The sequence below is a fragment of the Pseudophryne corroboree genome, chromosome 5 (assembly GCF_028390025.1).
Source record: "Pseudophryne corroboree isolate aPseCor3 chromosome 5, aPseCor3.hap2, whole genome shotgun sequence".
In the NCBI taxonomy this organism is placed as follows: domain Eukaryota; kingdom Metazoa; phylum Chordata; class Amphibia; order Anura; family Myobatrachidae; genus Pseudophryne; species Pseudophryne corroboree.
Window position 1 is genome coordinate 619,347,704 of NC_086448.1, and position 19,569 is coordinate 619,367,272.

Genomic DNA, 19,569 nt, shown 5'->3' on the forward strand with positions numbered 1-19,569 from the left:
TGAGGTGTCGATCTGCGAAGGTGAATAGTAGTTGGTGGGCAGGACCGGTTGTAGCCCTTGTGGCGCCCCGGAAGAAAAATAGGGCGTGGCTTCATACAGGGGCGTGGTCAGTTACGCCCCCTGTAGAGTTGTGCCCCCATTTGTGCCCCCTGTACAGTAGCGCCGCTTGCAAAAAAAATAAAATGAATACTTACTATCCCCGCTCCTGATTCCCAACCGCTGCAGACCTCCGCCGGCACCACTCCTCTCCTCGGATCTATGGGAGAGACGTCATGACGTCTCTCCCATAGCACAGCATAGATAGACACTGGAGGTCAATTATGACCCCTAGCGTCTGTGCCAGTCCCACAATACTGTGCGGTGCGCGATGACGTCATCGCGCACAGCACAGCAAAGGTCCTCTCCACGAAGGGAAACTAGACGGGTAACATCTTGTTCCCTTCACAGCGGGGGACACAGCGGGACACAGTGGTGGACACTGCCAAACAGCAGCGGATCTTGCCATGGTGCGGCACCCTCCAGATGGCGCCGGTGCCCTCCGGAAAGCGGCTCCCCGGGCAAAAGTCCTGCTTGCCCGTGGCAAGATCTGCTACTGTTGGTGGGGCTACAAAGTCAAGAGCAGAGGTAAGGGATGCATTGTATAGGGAAGTAGCTTGTTCAGTGCAGGAAAGAGAGAGAATAGGAGAGAGGAGTGAGTCAGACAGGGAGGATAGGGAAGTAGTGTCAATAGCCTCAATGTTAGGCTTTGTGATGGTAGTCGTAGGTGGTAGAGATGGAGAAGCAGATAGAGATAGGTTAAAAGTGAGCAGGTGATGGTCAGAAAGGGGGAACAGGGAGTTGGAGAAATCAGAAAGATCACAGTGGTGAGTGAAGACCAGATCCTGTGAGCTCCCACTCACATGGGAGGGCGAGGAGGTCCACTGAGAGAGACCAAGAGAAGAGGTGAGATTAAGGAGTAAAGAGGCAGGTGATTTTGTGGGGTTATCGATAGGGATGATGAAATCACCTAGGATAATGGAGGGAATGTCAGAAGAGAGGAAGTGAGGCAGCCAGGAAGCAAAGTTGTGAAGGAATTTGGAGGGCATGCCAGAGGGGCGGTAAATGACATGATTTATGGTTCATTTAGGAATATGGATTACAGATCATGTTTGCAATTTGCCTACCCTCCCGGAATGTCCTGCAGATTCTTGCATTTGAGGGATCCCAGGAGAGTAGATAACCCGCAGCATCTTGTCCACATGTGAAATGGATGGGCCACTGATAATGTAATTCCCTGTGAATTGGTTCTTTGTGGTCCCATCTCCCACAATAAATTCTGCCATTTTGCAAAGGTGGCAGACCCATGATGATGCAACTGACGGTTCCATACTAGCCGCAGATGTCCCTACAACCTCACCTCCAGGATCTCCCAGCGGAGAATCCCACACAGTCGACAATTATGTTACTAGTGGAAATTCTACTCACATTTTCTCACATATATTTTGCTCTGATAAACTCCTGAATTTTTTACCTATAGATATTCTATCGCTACTATACTACTTGCTTTTTATATAAATCAAATAGGTTTTGAAGTAATTTAAGCCAAAGACATTATGCTGACTCACCCATAATACTAATAATGACAGTAACATCACTGAATGCAGTACACGGGGCTGCTAGATTGAATGTGCCTACATCAAAGCTCATATGTGTGTACTCTGCAGCTTTATTGACTTGACAAGTATGTGGCACTCTGACTCTAATGGTGCGGGGAACATGAAAACCAGAGGTCCAGTTACACTGAAGCATGTGCATGGCCTGCACCCATGTTCCCACACCTTCAAAGATGCTTCAACAGATTTATATGTTGGTGTTTGAACTGAGTTATCAATAGAGGAATGCAAACACTGCACAGGGCACTAATTGGCGTAGACAGTGATGTTACTTTTAGTGACATAGTTAAATGTTTTCTTTTACAACATGTTACCATAAATCCTGCAAGTGTTCTGCACTAAGGAAATCAAATACTGATAACTGCCCAGCACATACTGTAATGTTTGCTGTATGGAGAATTTTGTTTGTTTTGAATCATGCAGGTTCAGACATGAACCACAAATGTTTGATCCACTTCTAATAACTTACAGAAGCTCTATGTTTGTGTGATGGTGTAATACAGCCTGGAAAATCTCTCACACATTCTTTTTAAGTGTTTGGGGGAAAGTAAAGCTTTAACAGTACACAGAGTATATATTGACATTAATAGATTAAAACTGTTTTTGGTAAATATTTAAATACTTTACCGGAAAAATAATAACAATAGCAAAAGTAATTGTCCCTAAAATAATTAAAAAAAATTACTTTATTTTCCATGCCGTTTACTCTGTAAATTTGTTTGTCTGACAATGTTAAATGTTTAACAGTTAATCATGCTAAAGTAACATAGAAACATAGGGGTAAATTTACTAAGATTCGTATTTTCCGAAAAAAGGTCAAAGTTCAATCACGAATGACATCGACAGTGTAAAACTGCAACTTTTTGAATTGATTACGATGGATTTACTAAGCTGTCGTATTCGTGTTTTTCTTTTCTTCCGATGTCGATGTCATTCGTTTTTTTTTACCTAATTTTACGGCAGTGATTAGCAAAACACTGCCGTTTTTTTTTTACAATCAATCTCGGCCGGATCTGTGTGATCCGTGCTGGGGTTCTTTTTTTTTATTATTTTTAATTAAACAATGTAAAATCCCCCAAAAAAATGCGTGGGGTCCCCCCTCCTAAGCATAACCAGCCTCGGGCTCTTTGAGCCGATCCTGGTTGCAGAAATATGGGAAAAAAAATGACAGGGGTTCCCCCATATTTAAGCAACCAGCATCGGGCTCTGCGCCTGGTCCTGGTCCCAAAAATACGGGGGACAAAAAGAGTAGGGGTCCCCCGTATTTTTAAAACCAGCACCGGGCTCCACTAGCTGGACAGATAATGCCACAGCCGGGGGTCACTTTTATACAGCGCCCTGCGGCCGTGGCATCAAAAATCCAACTAGTCACCCCTGGCCGGGGTACCCTGGGGGAGTGGGAACCCCTTCAATCAAGGGGTCCCCCCCCCCCAGCCACCCAAGGGCCAGGGGTGAAGCCCGAGGCTGTCCCCCCCCATCCAATGGGCTGCGGATGGGAGGGCTGATAGCCTTTGTTGTAAAATAAAAGATATTGTTTTTAGTAGCAGTACTACAAGTCCCAGCAAGCCTCCCCCGCATGCTGGTACTTGGAGAACCACAAGTACCAGCATGCGGCGGAAAAACGGGCCCGCTGGTACCTGTAGTACTACCACTAAAAAAATACCCAAAAAAACACAAGACACACACACCGTGAAAGTATAATTTTATTACATACATACACACATACATACATACTTACCTTATGTTCCCACGCAGGTCGGTCCTCTTCTCCAGTAGAATCCAAGGGTACCTGTTGAATAAATTCTACTCACGAGATCCAGGGGTCCAGGCTCCTCGGCAAATCCAGGGATAATCCACGTACTTGAATAAAACAAAAAAAACGGTTGCCCGACCACGAACTGAAAGGTGACCCATGTTTGCACATGGGTCACCTTTCCACGATTGCCAGAAACCCACTTTGCCTTCTGGCTAAGTGGGTTTCTTCAGCCAATCAGGGAGTGCCACGTTGTAGCACTCTCCTGATCAGCTGTGTGCTCCTGTCCTCACTGACAGGCAGCACGCGGCAGTGTTACAATGTAGCGCCTATGCGCTACATTGTAACCAATGATGGGAACTTTCTGCTCAGCGGTGACGTCACTTTAGGTCAACCGCAGGGCAGAAAGTTCCCATCATTGGTTACAATGTAGCGCATAGGCGCTACATTGTAACACTGCCGTGTGCCGCCTGTCAGTGAGGACAGCAGCACACAGCTGATCAGGAGAGTGCTACAACGTGGCACTCCCTGATTGGCTGAAGAAACCCACTTAGCCAGAAGTCAAAGTGGGTTTCTGGCATTCGTGGGAAGGTGACCCATGTGCAAACATGGGTCACCTTTCAGTTCGTGGTCGGGCAACCGTTTTTTTGTTTTATTCAAGTACGTGGATTATCCCTGGATTTGCCGAGGAGCCTGGACCCCGGGATCTGGTGAGTAGAATTTCTTCAACAGGTACCCCTTGGATTCTACTGGAGAAGAGGACCGACCTGCGTGGGAACATAAGGTAAGTATGTATGTATGTATGTGTGTATGTATATAATAAAATTATACTTTCACGGTGTGTGTGTCTTGTGTTTTTTTGGGTATTTTTTTAGTGGTAGTACTACAGGTACCAGCGGGCCCGTTTTTCCGCCGCATGCTGGTACTTGTGGTTCTCCAAGTACCAGCATGCGGGGGAGGCTTGCTGGGACTTGTAGTACTGCTACTAAAAACAATATCTTTTATTTTACAACAAAGGCTATCAGCCCTCCCATCCGCAGCCCATTGGATGGGGGGGGACAGCCTCGGGCTTCACCCCTGGCCCTTGGGTGGCTGGGGGGGGGGACCCCTTGATTGAAGGGGTTCCCACTCCCCCAGGGTACCCCGGCCAGGGGTGACTAGTTGGATTTTTGATGCCACGGCCGCAGGGCGCTGTATAAAAGTGACCCCCGGCTGTGGCATTATCTGTCCAGCTAGTGGAGCCCGGTGCTGGTTTTAAAAATACGGGGGACCCCTACTCTTTTTGTCCCCCGTATTTTTGGGACCAGGACCAGGCGCAGAGCCCGATGCTGGTTGCTTAAATATGGGGGAACCCCTGTCATTTTTTTTCCCATATTTCTGCAACCAGGATCGGCTCAAAGAGCCCGAGGCTGGTTATGCTTAGGAGGGGGGACCCCACGCAATTTTTTTTGGCAAAAAAAAGCACTTTCCAACCCCTTCCCACTGATATACATGCACGGATCTCATGGATCCCTGCATGCATCTCAAATCACGAATAAAAAAAGCAGGTCTGGTTTTTTTTAGGACTTTTTTACGAATTGTAATTTTTCACGGCAGTGTTTTGGGTTTTTTTGCTTTGCACTTCTTAGTAAATGACCGAGATTCATACTTAAACAGGCGTAATTTGACCGATGGTGTATTCATTCGTAATTTTTTACCTGAACTAGAAAAAAATTACGAATGCCCTCATCACTGCCGTGATTAGTGTTTAGTAAATGACCGAGATTGACCGAGATGACACTTTGATGAAAAAACGGCATCTCGGTCAAAATCGGGAGCTTAGTAAATATACCCCATAGAATTTGACGGCAGATAAGAACCACTTGGCCCATCTAGTTTGCCCCTTTTTTATTTTATCCTTTAGGCAATCTCAACCCTTTTTTAACCTTAATTCTTTGTAAGGATATTCATATGCCTGTCCCAAGCATGTTTAAATTAGTAGTAAGGGCCTGATTCATTGATGGACAAATGGCCGACTGTTTCGCAGTTGGACGATTTTTTTTTCACGCTGGGCATGTGCTGGAGCCGCAGTGCACAGCAATGTCCAGCGATGGTGCTGCAGTTCTGGTCGCAATGCACTGGATATCGTAGCCTGATTGACAGGTTGCAGGTGTTTCTAGATGAGGAGGAGAAGGAGCTAGACAACATTCCAGAAAACTGGGACATGTCATCCCCATTTTCTGGGAGTGCCGAGGTCAGTGTCTGCATACAGCCCGGCCAACCTGAGAAACCTGAGGGTTACTCAGATGGCAGGAGCTCACGGAAGCGATCCGCTGCTGTGTATTCAGATGCAGCAGCAGATCACACGAGCGTGCAGGAGGCAGTGACGTGTGGTCAGGTGAGGAAGGTGAGGAAGGTGAGACAGAGCCTCTCCTGTTATACTCCAATTTACTCCAGAGTTTTGACTATAAAAATGAAAAGAAAAATACAAAGAATATATTTATATTATTCTGATCATTTTTATAGTCATAATTCTGGAGTAAACTGGTCTTTGGGAATTATTCAGGTTTGTAAGAAAACCAAAAAAGCACATTAATGGGCAAAACCATGCTGCACTGCAGGTGGGGCAGATGTAGCATGTGCACTTTTAGTAAATTTACCCCCATGAATCAAGCCTAATATTATCTAGTAATACAAAAGTAGGCTACAAAGATATGTCCTCCAACATCCAGTGTAAAATATGGCTGATCACTTTTTATTTAGTTTATGGTTAAGGCTTTGACTTTTAAATTACGGTTTATTTCATGGCAATACTGATATATAATATTCTGTACAATTGCTGATTGTTTGGTACTTTTATGTTTGTGTGTATCTTACAGATGCTCTACAGTATGAATGTATCCATGTGAAATATGATAAAATGAAAACTGAGTTTATAAATGGCAAAGATAAATAAAAATAGACTTACCGAAGGTGCACAATAAATGGCAGTGTTAGACATGAGGAACAATCCACAATTATTATTTTTTTTATTAATTATGTCAGTCCGATCTCTGTACATGATATCTGCACACACCGTTTGCAGTCATGCACCAGGCCAAATCAGATAAGCCGATCCAATTGCTGTCCACACGATGATCGCCCTGGGTGCTGTATACACACTGGGCGGTATTCAAATGATATATCACACCCAATCTCCTTTCTAAAGTGTTCCCCGTTCTTGCGCATATTGCACCCATAGTATTCAGGTTTAGCTGCATAAAGGGTTGGACGCCCTCGCTACTCTGGGGGTAGTGAGCTGAAATGATTATATCACGCCCGTTAGCAGAAACAGAACGGGTGTGGAAGGGGGTGAAAATAATTGAATACCGGCCTACTGTGTTATAATCCGATTATTGCACATTGTCTAGGTCGACAATGTTTAGGTCGACTTTTGACATAACCTAGACACTGTCGATTTGATGATCCACACTCATAAAATATGCAGATAGATTTAGCTTTGAAAGAGGATTGTACGAATTAAAAACTACATTGCAGTGCAAAAATAAAGCAGTCCAGTATTTGTGGGTTACATGCAAAAGCAGACAGTATTTACCCTGCATGCAAATATATAATATGTATTTTATACCCCTTACCTTGGAACATGATTATCCAAGGTACAACTTTACTTGCTTTTTTCCCTTTGGTGCCAACTCGGAATCAGCCCCACAGTGTGTTACATAGGGGGTAATTCAGACCTGATCGCTGGGCAGTGATTTTTGCAGCCCTGCGATCAGATAGTCGCCGCCCACTGGGGAGTGTATTTTAGCTGTGCAAGTGTGTGAACGCATGTGTAGCAGAGCTGCACAAACTAATTTTGTGCAGTCTCTGCGCAGCCCAGGACTTACTCAGCCGCTGCGATCACTTCAGCCTGTCCAGGACCAGTATTGACGTCAGACACCCCCCCTTCAAACGCTTGGACACACCTCTGTTTTTCCAGACACTCCCTGAAAACGGTCAGTTGCCACCCACAAATGCCTTCTACCTGTCAATCTCCTTGCGATCACCCATGCTATCGCTTTTTTCACACCATCCCGTTGCTATGCATCGATCCCCGTTGCTGCGGTCCGTTGCGCCTGGCACTGCGGTGCATACGCATGCACAGTTCGGACTTGATCCCAGGCTGTGAGAAAACGCAGCCTAGCGATCAGGTCTGAATTACCCCCATAGTTAAGAATAAAAATGATATCTATATATTACATTTTTAGTTATATTCTATCTTTGTGCTACAATAACTTCAATGTATACTAATGTCAAATAATGGATTTCACTAATGTGTTTTTAATGTGTTTTATTATATTCCAAAACATCTGTAAATAGATTTCAAACTTTGATTTTTAATGTCCTTCTCTATTGATAGATTCAGTGTATAACATCTTATGTTATCCCTTTACCAAAGGTTGCGTAGACTGACCCGATCAAACAGTGTTACAGCTGCTGTGCAGGCAGACTTGGACCTCAGGGAGCATTTTGAATGTCCAGTGGACCTGGCTGAACAGGAATTTCAATATAGTCGGCCACTGACCAAACAGTATTCTCGAGATGCTTGTACCTCCACAGTCAGCATCCAGGGCTCAGGCAATCATTATCATGCCTGCGCAGTGGAGGAGGACTTTGATGCTGATTTCGATCCTTCCATACTACCTCCCCCGGACCCTTGGATTGACTCCATTACGGAAGATCCAATGGAAGCAGTTCACAGGTCGGTTTGTCATAGAGATGGACATTGGTTTTTAAAGCTTCTTCAAGCAGAGAAAGACCGAATGGAGGGTTGGTGCCAGCAAATGGAAAGCGAAGAACAGGAGAATGACTTGCCTGATCCCAGTAAGTACTTTACCATGTACAATACGTCTCCTAGAGCATAACTACATTTCCCTCTTAGCACCAGCAGATACATGCTTACAAACCATCTTCAAGGAATTGTAGAGTCATTTAAATAGCCACCGTCCCACCCTGTATTTGTATACATTTCTCCTGGGAGATAAGTTGGATATATCTATCAACTTTGGATTTTTCCCCTTTGTGTGCTTTATGTCATTAGGTCCCATACCCTTGTGATGCTATGTCACGAATCATGGGTATGATAAGAGACGGCAGGGCAAAAATTACCCCATCCTTTTCATATAATCAGGTCAAATAAGTCCTTCTACTTCCTCATGGACCCGCTATTCCTGCCGTTATGCTTCCTGTCTTGGTCACTTCAGGTTATGGGAGGGCCACCAACTGTTCTGGGGTATAGGACATTTCAGGCAAATTCAAGAGTTTCCAAGACATTCAGGGAGAGTAGTCAAGTATGAGTTGTGCAGATCAGAGTTCATTTATTACTGTTTGCAGATGTCTAAACATTTTAAGTCGAACTACTGCACATACAATATGCAAAGCACATCCTTAGATATTCTGTGCCCAAAGTTACAAAAAGTTGAAACACACAAAAACAAGACAAATGCCCTTATGGTGTCTCTTTCCTGATTATCTTAAGACACGAATTAAGATACACTAAAAAGAGTTTAGGTAAAAAACTGAAACATTGGGGTTAATTGTATTGCCGGGAGCTATCCTATTGGCCCCGATGCAGTGGGCTACCCCCCCCCCCCCCCAACACTGCATCCCCCCTCCTGATGCCAGCACTTATCACGGATTAAGGATAATCCAGGATAAGTGGCTGCCAGAGCTGAGTTAACACATGGGCTCAGGGATAAGTACATGTGTTTCGCGATCACGGGTCCGTTTTCACCCGATGAAAATGGACCTAATTGGATATTGCGATAATGGCCGTCGGTCATTTCTGGTCGTTCATTCCCTTTTCATTCACTCATTCACTTCTAGAAACTACTAGCATTTAGTATTTAGTGCATACTTACCAACTCACCCGGAAGATGTGGGAGACTCACAATGTTTTGGGTAGTTCACTGGATCCCTGGCTGGTAGGGTGTTGCATGATTTGCACTGCACATGTTCTGAAAATAAGTGCATGCGGGTGATGCAGAGTCATTTGCATTCCTATGCATCCCATCCTATCTATACGTATGCTTCCTATCTACACTTATCAGCAGTGAGGCTGAATTGGGCTGTAATGGGATGTCCTTATGTACAGTAGGTAAAGTTCACTGTTGTGGGTTCACAAAAATGCTAACTATTCAGACCTTGACGTATGAGAAAACACCTCTTAGGAGGCAAACTCTTTGCATCTTATATATATATCCACTGATGTGGATGACTAGTAGCTAACCAAATGTACACATAGAGGTGCTCACACCTGACTCTTTCTTTCTTTCTTTCTTTCTCTCTTTCCTTCAAACCCTTGATCAGGTCCTTAAGCTTTTAGGACACATACATTAGCTTCTCTGACAGATTTCATTTACTTTATCATTCAAGGTTTATTGTTTAACTTACTAATGATACAATATGAAAGGATAATGCCTAACACTTATTTCTACACTAGCATCTTACTTACTCTCCGAGTAGTAGAACTGTGGATATTCCATGCCAGGGAACTCACCTCCCACCTCCCAGTGTTGTAAATATTCTGTTTCCAACTCAGAGAAAAAGTTCAAATGCTGCAATGCTTTTTATCACAGACTTTGTCCAATTAGCACCTGATTGAGTTTTTGAGGTTGAACTTCTCTTGGTTGTCAGTGTCAGGACAGGAATGTGTTACAGTGTGGCAAGGGGGAGTTCTTTCTCCTAGTTGTTGTGAGAGAGGGTGATAAGCATAGATGGGAACAGAGGTTTTGTGAGTGCAGCACTTGCTGAACAGAGACCAACATTAACATCAGCGTAACAGCACTGGGTGGGTGCAGGGACTGAATCTGTAATGAATATGTGATCAGCTGTCGCAGTACTTTATTTGTGTAAGAGTATTACCTCAGGATAGGGAGTTATGCAGGCAAGTGTCATACATCAGGATCAGCAGCTCCAATCTACATTGATGAGTAAACGTAACAATTTGGATAGAGTTGATTGTATATTTACAGATATCATATAAACATCACAGATCGTAACCAATGTACCTGCTACGCTGACACTGCAAATCAGAGTGTATTTTTATTCCGGCAAAGAAAACCTGTATTGTGTGGAATCTATTTTCCTTGAACTGTAGCAGCTAACATGAAGTCTGGCCACTCCCAGTAAAATGATCCAGCCCTTTGTAGGACAAAGCAGCCCTTGTGTGAAACAGCTGCTTCATGGACCTAGCTCATTACAACTTGACAACAGCCTGTAACACTGCAGGGACTGCCATTATCTCACTGGCAACTAAACTGCCTGATAGATTGAATAGTTTATTCCTAGCTAGAAAGGCATACTGCATATGAAAGTGCACACAGGAAGATTTGTTCTTCCTCCTTACACAGGAGAGAGATATTTTGGGGGCCACATTACTTAAGTGTTGTTACCTGTCTCTTAATATGTTTTGAGGTAGTGTAAAACTTTTATACAAGAATATGATGTTTAATAAGAAGTTCTCATTTTTGTCATGTTACGGAATAGGTTTGTTTTTGTCTTTTTAAATGAATATTATTACAAGGATTTAACCATAAAGGCTTCAGTCTGTAATTCAAGCAGAAACTAAAATTACTATATACAGGAAAAAGTCTTATAAAAAGTAGACCTGTCAAAAGATCCTCTAGCGCATAGGTCTGCAAACTCGGTCCTCATTACCCCCACACAGTGCATGTTTTGCAGGTAACCCAGCAGGTGCACAGGTGTATTAATTTACTAACTGACACATTTTAAAAGGTCCGCAGGTGGAGTTAGTTATTTCACTTGCGATTCTGTGAGGAGACCTGCAAAATATGCACTGTGTGGGGTAATGAGGACCGAGTTTGCAGACCTATGCTCTAGCGTAATTATTTTGTTCTACCACACAGTGGGGCAAAAGTATTTAGCCTCAGGAAGGGATAAAGAAGTGATAAAGCAATGATAAGTGCAAGGTGATAAGGCAGCAGCCAGTCAAATACTGTCATTTTTCAAATCCGTAATGATTGGCTGGTGCGTTTTCACCTTGCATTTATCACTGCCTTATCCCTTCTCCAGACTTAATACATCTGCCCCATATTAAGAGTTGAGCTGTGATGATGGACGGTTGTTTCATATGTGCTCCATAGGCATCTATACACTAGATAGGTTGCATGGGTATGCGGTTAACATACTGCCGCACGAGATTCCGTCGATCACAATGCCGACTCCAGGATCCCGCACAGTGGTACAATGCCGGCGCCACAGGGTCTTCTCCCTCTATGGGTGTCCACGACACCCATAGAGGGAGAATATAACCTGTGTCAAGCGCTTATATATCAACCTCATGTGCGGTACTAAATATTTTCCCCACTATAGATGTCAAACTTACCAGCATATGATTTCCAGGATGAGTTTTCCTTCGCTTTTTAAATAATGGCACTACAACTGCTATTCACCAGTCCCTTGGTGCCATTCCAGATTTATAACCTGCCAATATAAAGTAAACCAGCAAATTGAGAACTCCTTGGAAACCAAAGCAAACATGAGGAGAACATACAAAATCCATGCAGATTAGCCATGACTGGAAATTGAGCTCATGTTCTCCGTAGTGTACTTTGAGGCAATAATGCTAACTGCTGTGCCACTAAGCACCCTACATTAATATCTGAACTTTTTAGGAAAAAACAAAACATTCACCTGAGAGGTAGCATTTTTATCAGAGCACAATGTCACAACTCAGCTTTCAAGCTGAGTAAAGCTATCCGTACACCAGAAAGATATTGTTCCAACCTGCCAACTAGTTAGCTCGTTGAATGACAATTGGCCAGTGCGTGGGAGACGCACCAAAAACCTGCAAAAAAACGGTCGTTCCAACTAGTTGGGAAAATCAAACATGTTTCCAAATCCCCCCCCCCCCCCCCAAACTAAATGATAAATAGGCAGAGTCGGACTGGCCCACAGGGGAACAGGGGAAACCACCGGTAGGCCCCACTACCTGTGGGCCCTCCTCCTCTAGGGATCAGGTTCCAGTCTCTATCCTAGTGCACATGAATTATACATATGTTACATTATACTTCATAAGAACATGGTTTATTATATATTTACCAAGGGGAACAAAACATGTACTCTGTAATGGTTATCCAAACCTCTGTGGTGGCTAGCCACACCCTTAAGCATGGGCCCCTACAACAGCATCCCGCCCTTCTTTCCCCAGTCCAACACTGTAAATAGGCAAACATCTACTTCTGTCACAGTCACCTTTTATGACAGCCCCCGAGATAGCCGCCAGTACCACTGCAGCTACTGATGCCTCTCTGCATCCTGGCCCAGGCCCTGCTGAAACAATTGGAACGTGAGTGGTGTGGGCTACTAGCCACCTAGACTGGAGCAGCGGTGTCGCAGGGAGATATATCTGGGAGGGGGGAGTGGCAGCTGCAGAAGTTTAGTTAAATCAACCTGGGCACTGTAACTCCAACTAACACCCACCCTTCTGCATCAGTACAAGCAGCACAGCACCTCTGACTATTAGCTCTGATACCCACATGCCCTGAATATAGAAATTTATTTTTTTTAAATAGTAGAACGCACAATAAATATTTCTGAATATCTGAAGTTTATTTCACACAAATTTTATTGTATGGTTCAAAATAATTGTCTGTTGCCCAGCTACATGGAACTGCATTCTGATGTCATCTGTGACAAGTTATTGATTGGAAGGACCAGTCTTTTACCATGTCCCATGATACCTTATGTACTGGGAACCGCTGTGGTAACACAGTCTACCAATATCCTTTAGTTAGTACTTCAGATGAGCATTACAGCAACCACCATTATAATGAACATAAATGCTTTAAGGCTAAAAATTTATTAGGTTTCATTAGGGTGACCTAAAATAAAAGAAACAGTTTTAACTGACCCCCTTGATGTGTGTAATGATCTGTTTAAGAGCTCCCAACTCCTATCTTTGCTATTATTAAAAGCCCCACAACTCCTCCGGGTACTGAGAATTTCTTATTCACATCAAAGGGATACTTACTGTATTTTATTTAATCAAAACACTCAGAAGTAGATAGGCACTGTCTGCCTACTTCTGTGACATCACTACTTGGAGAGAAATTGGCAGGTCTGATGAAAAAGTTGGCTGGTCTATCTCTATCTATCTATCTATCTATCTATCTATCTATCTATCTATCTATCTATCTATCTATCATGCAGCACATGATTGTTCTGCATACACATATTTTACAGACTGACTTAAACTGCCTACTCACAGAGGAATTGTATATGGGGGACATTACGACCTGATCGTAGCTGTGCTAAATTTAGCACAGCTACGATCAGCTTCCCTGACATGCGGCGGGACGCCCAGCACAGGGCTAGCCCGCCCCGCATGTCTGTCCCCCCCCCCCCCACGCACAAGTACAAAAGCATCGCACAGCGGCTATGCTTTTGTACTTGTAGAGTAACTCCCAGCCAGCGCAGCTCCTGCGGATGACCGGAAACAACTCGTCGCTGTCGGCTTGCAGCAGCTGCGTGTGACGTCACGCAGCCACTGCGGACCGCCCCCCGCATGGTCCAGCCATGCCTGCGTTGACCGAACCGCGCCTTAAAAACGGGGGACAAATGCCACCGTGCCGCCTCCTCCCGCCCAGCGACTGCCTCTGCCTGTTAGGCAGAGGCGATCGCTAGGCAACAACAGCCGTCGGCTGTCAGCCATGTGCCGGTGCATGCGCAGTTCTGACCTGAACGCTGCGCTGCGAAGAACTGCAGCGAGCGTTCAGGTCAGAATGACCCCCTATGTGCGTTCAGTTTTACAGTTATCACAGATAACTGCAAGTGTTAATTTGTTCTGCAGAAGGGTTCCAAAAATAAAGTGAAAGCAAACATATAATTCTGTGAAGATCAACCATAGTTATAGTATGGTACTGGCAAAAAAAAGGTCAACATTATTTTGCCATCATATAATGCAAAGGAATGTCAGTGATATGTACAAGCTTCATTGCATAATGATTGATACAATCTCAGTACATATGTCAGGTCCAGGGGCAGATCAAGAGATGGGAGGGCCAGTGTGCAGCCTCAATTCCAGAGTCTGCATTCTGGCCTTCATTGCCGGAATCTACTCTGCATGCGCCGATCTCCAGGAAAATGGTGCTTCAGCCTTCACATTTATTCACATTTACAAATACTTCACATGTATTCATATGCTATTTATATAAAAGTACCTCATTTAATAATATCTTACTAAAAATATTAAAATGCATAATGCATCGGTCACAAAATGTAAACTCGCTTGTTGTCGTCTCATATCATTGTATTTTTAAGTACAAGGGAAAATAGCTATCCTATGATGCATCTGTGTACCGTTCTAGTCATCACTGTAAGCTGTTCTCTGTACTCTTCCAGTCTTAGAGAAGATTCGCAGTGCGGTTGGCTGTGCCCAGCTCCTGATGTCACAGAAATTCTACCAGTTCAGAGAACTGTGTGAGGAAAACCTGGTATGTAGCTGTCCTCTGCCACACAATACCATCACTTAATTATCACTTCCCATGTGTATTGGATTTCTTTAAAATGAAAAACGTGAATGAATAAATGCAGCTGATCTGGCGTGTTTATTCCTTGGGAATGCTCTGCACCCTTATTATTGTGTTTGGTTCAACATGCTCTACAATTACATAGAGTTTTCCTGTTTATAATCCCTGTCATTACAATTTGCTGGCAAACATCAATGACTTGTATTGCACATATACCGCATTATTTGTGTTTCCATGTGTTCTTCTGCCCAGACATGAATACTCCAGTGCTAGCAAGAGTAATTGTATTCCACTAATGCACTGATACAACATGTCACTCTACTTATTAGGTATTAGCACTTCTGATGACCTAAATCCAAGTAATTGCTGGAATTATTGTTCCTCGCTTCACATCTGTCATATCTGATTGTAAAATGGGAAAGTATTGCAGCTGCTTAGCGATGACTCCAGCTACAGTTTACTTTTTTTTTTTTTGTGGAAAATTGCTGTGTTCCCTTCCCAGGGCACCTTGGTGATCTAGACAGATGGGTAATGCTTTCATTGCTGGCTTCTTAGTTAGGGGATGCGTAATGTTAAGACTTTAATGGTTGTTACGTCTTAGTGGGCCAACCAGTAAAACCTAATGTAAAAATGATCAGTGGGCCGGTCCAGGTTACTCTTTGGACCAAGATACAACCATTAAGGGGCAAAGTAAGATAAGCAGTGATTTTCTTCGCAGCACTTGCAACACACTGTCAGTAATAGTCAGACCTGGTGAGCCGAAACTTGCTTTATTGATACAGCATTATGTAATAATAATTGTAAAATTATAAGGATATATTGAAAATTAACAACTTAAATATAGAAGTTGGCTTAGCTGTAGTCATAAACTTTTATATGGCATTTACTGTTATATTGACGAAGAGGTGCACTTTGCCTGAGCTTGTGTATATCAAGGTACTGGGTATGGTAGGTTGAACCACAGAAGGTTGGAGCTCCATATACGCACATTCCTGGGAACTGCATAGAGTAGCTGAAGAAATTTGAGATTCCTGCCAGTCTAACATCTGATTGCTCTGTCCCTACTGATCCCAAACCAATCATAGCAAAGAGGGGTCTATTCATGAAGCAGTGAAAAGAGTGGAGAAGTGAGCCAAGTGGAGAAGTTGCCCATGGCAACCACTTAATGTTGAGGTAACATTTATAAAATGCATTCTATAAAATTATATGTAGCAGCTGATTGGTTGCCATGGGCAACTTCTTCACTGGCTCACTTCTCCACTCTTTTCACTGCTTCATGAATAGACCCCTTAATGATTTTGGAGGGTTGTTGTCAAGATAGGATAGTGTAATGGTGCCCACACAGTACAACAATTCTAGGGGAGATGTAACAATTTAGACGCATCTTAATGATAAATCATTCGGAAAAGTGCAAATAGTTTATTGTTCCTGATCGGTAACTATCCGATGTGCGGTCCCGCGGGCCATTTCTCATAATTTCAGATCTTGGCTATTAGATATGGCCAGAGATAAAGATCTGCATACTAGACTTGGCATCAGAAGTCACCAACTTGTCGAGATGTGCAGTGATAATGTTAGGTCACGGACGCAGGTTTGGTGCACATTTTTTAATGGCACTACAGACATTCAAGATAAGCAGCGATACAGCTGGCCAAGTATGTCCAACACAGTCAGTGCACCAAACCTGTTTCCGTGACATAGCGTATCACTGTACACCTCAACATGTTGCCAGTGAATTTCAGCTGCTAATGTGCCTTTTAGATGCAGAAATCTGATCACAACGTGCACCTCAGTGTCTGTTTCTGCCAGTCCCGCCATCTTACAACTGATGTTGGGACAGTATGACTGATATGAGGCACAGTCTAATGGCTGTGAGGGGAAGCAGTGGTCTACCTGCTGTGGCCTGGTGGGAAATTAGAATGAAATAGAGAACATTAAGGGCAGATGAGATGGGTCAAGTGTTTCTTATCTGCTGTCAAATTCTATGTTTCTATTATACACTTGAGAGGTCTTGTTACCTTACTTATTGAACCACCGTCGTATATTACACTGTATTATAGCCCGCTCTTTAAATATTGAAGCTGACTCCTAGACCTATTGAGACCTGCTCATAGTATAAGTGCTTACTCTACTCTGCTTGCTGTTTACTGAATTGGAGCTGACCTAGAAAGTGAATGAACATACAGGCAGCTCTGGTTCAGTAAGCATAGTGGAAGACAAGCTCTAATAGGCACTAAGGGGAACATCTGTATCTGTAAGTGGTGATCATAGTTTTTTATTAACCAATGTACTGTATTAACATTGTTATTTGTTGATTCTTGCAATTTAAATTGCTTTAGCTCTCCAGCTATAGTGGCACTACCGATTCCTACATGCATTTCCTTTCCATTATAGTTTGGGGTCCACATGTTGACTGACACTGTATTGATACATACTGTAGCACTTTCTATTTAAATGAACTTAGTAAATAACTTTCAAAATTTGCATAAAACATAACGATTAACAATTGTACAACTAAAAATGATTCATATGAGGGGTTTGGCATACCTATATGTGGGTATTTAACCTTACTGAATTCTATTTTTTGCTTTTATACGGTTAAACGCCTCTCCTGGTCAGCTAATTGAGTACATACAGACTGACAGAGCAGCCATGTGAATGAATAGGTCATTCTGCTTATATATCACTGTCTAATCATAAAACAAACATAACCCCCTTGTGACTATGTTTTGCAGAATCCTAATGCTCACCCCAGGCCTACTTCTCAGGATTTAGCTGGGTTCTGGGACATGCTACAACTGTCCATAGAAAACATTAGTATGAAATTTGATGAACTCCATCAGCTAAAGGCCAATAACTGGAAACAGATGGACCCTATTGATAAAAAGGTAAGTAGAGCACACCGGAAGGTTTTTGCTGTCTAGTCTTTATAAGAATGTCCTACTGCTGTGTACTGTTACCCTTTTTCTTCCTGTGTTGTCAGGAATAATAATAATAATAATAATAAAGGGAATGTAGCCTGTTGAGCATTGTCAGGACTGGGAACTCCTTGTCTTACAGAAAGAGTCTCAGTCTTCAGTACTAAACAGGTTGACTGGTTCTCAGTATGGCAGGACAGCTTTATCTGCAATGGCGTTTTAGTCTATTGAAAAAAAAGTAGGTTTGCGAAATATTTCGGTGTAAAGCGCAATTATCAATTTACTTGCACATTCCAGGAGGTGCTACCAAGAAAATTAAGGACGCGCAGAAAACACCACTGAACCTGGTATTTACTACAAAAAAACAGCATCAAAAACTGCAAAGGAACCTCTGCCATTCTTCAAAACTAGGACAAAACTAATCCCTTTAAATTACTGTGTAATTATTTATATCTTTTTTTGGTGGGGTGTTCATTCTCAGGTAATATTTTATTAATTTAATATTTTCCCTATAATATTAACTCTATGCCGATTGTATTACATTGCTCTTCAGATACATATCTGATGAGAACTAATCTATACGAAGTCTCATTTTTGCCTTGGCAAGCTCCTTACTTACTTTCCACTCATACCTGTCCTGCTACTAGAACCATCTAATACGTTCATCTCTAACTAAGTGTATGACTCATTTCGCAGTAATTGGTATAATGTTCAGTATTCTTGTATTTATTACTGTCAAAATATACAATTTTGGGGGTATATTTACAAAAACCAGATTTCTTAATAAAACAAATGGCACTGTAATCTCCATCAGTACCAACTATATCTGAAGAGCTGAAACTACACAAGTCTTGTTATGTTGTATACTGGTTATTTACATGTTTGAACAACTATAGAAAAAAAAAAAAAAAAAACCTGATACAAGAAAGAGGACCATTGTCTTTGTATAGGCCAATTCTGGCAAATAAATGTCAGATCCAGTCAGACTGGAAGTGGATTGGCAGTGAGAAAAATTAGGTGTCTCTTGGCCTATGTGAGGTCATCAAATGACCCAAGCAAGGAGGGAACAGCAGAGTGGATAGTTGCGTATTATGATAAGGCTGCTCAGCTCTGCTAGCAAGCAATCAGATTAGGGACATTTAGTCTACACATGTGTAGCCAAATTACCCCCAGATACAGGTGGATATATATAAATATTTCTAAGGAGGACAAGAGGATGTGTTCACTATAGCAACCAATATGATTCTACCTATCATTTATGTAGTACTTTTAATAAAATGATACCTAGAATCTGATTGGTTGCTATGGACAATTCCTCCACCTGTCATCTTTAGAAGGATTGAAATATAATAGAGATGTGCAGGTTCAGATTTACCCGTATTAATCCGGATCTCAAAACGGCATTTTATTGGCTCTCGGAAGACAAGTGTTTTAGATAGTTTTAGATAGTCAATAAGAAAAATCCGGTTAAATCTAAACTAATTTTGGCGTTAAGAACCGAGTAAATCCAAACCGGCACATCTCATCCCCAAGTCTTTGAACAGTTGGTCTAAACCACAGGTTCTCAAACTCGGTCCTCAGGACCCCACATGGTCCATGTTTTGAAGGTCACCTGTAGATTTTTGAATTGTGACAGTTGGTGATACACAGTGAAGCTGCTGGGTGACATGGAAAACGTGAACCGTGTAGGGTCCTGAGGACCGAGTTTGAGAATCACTGGTCTAAATAACTATATT

The 19,569-nt window shown here is 42.8% G+C and overlaps 1 protein-coding gene across 5 annotated transcripts in view; it reads left to right on the forward strand.

The window, feature by feature from the left end:
• Positions 1-19,569, forward strand: part of DLGAP1 (DLG associated protein 1) — a 1,173,524-nt gene that overhangs the window by 1,074,801 nt on the left and 79,154 nt on the right. For 4 of the 5 annotated variants that reach the window (XM_063923535.1, XM_063923537.1, XM_063923538.1 and 1 more), the window contains 3 exons: positions 7,823-8,247; positions 14,788-14,879; positions 17,651-17,803. In XM_063923535.1, the coding sequence (XP_063779605.1) occupies positions 7,823-8,247; positions 14,788-14,879; positions 17,651-17,803 (670 nt within the window). Of the gene's footprint in view, positions 1-7,822; positions 8,248-14,787; positions 14,880-17,650; positions 17,804-18,130; positions 18,580-19,569 lie in introns of those variants that run through there. The other variant, XM_063923539.1, reaches the window with a different exon arrangement.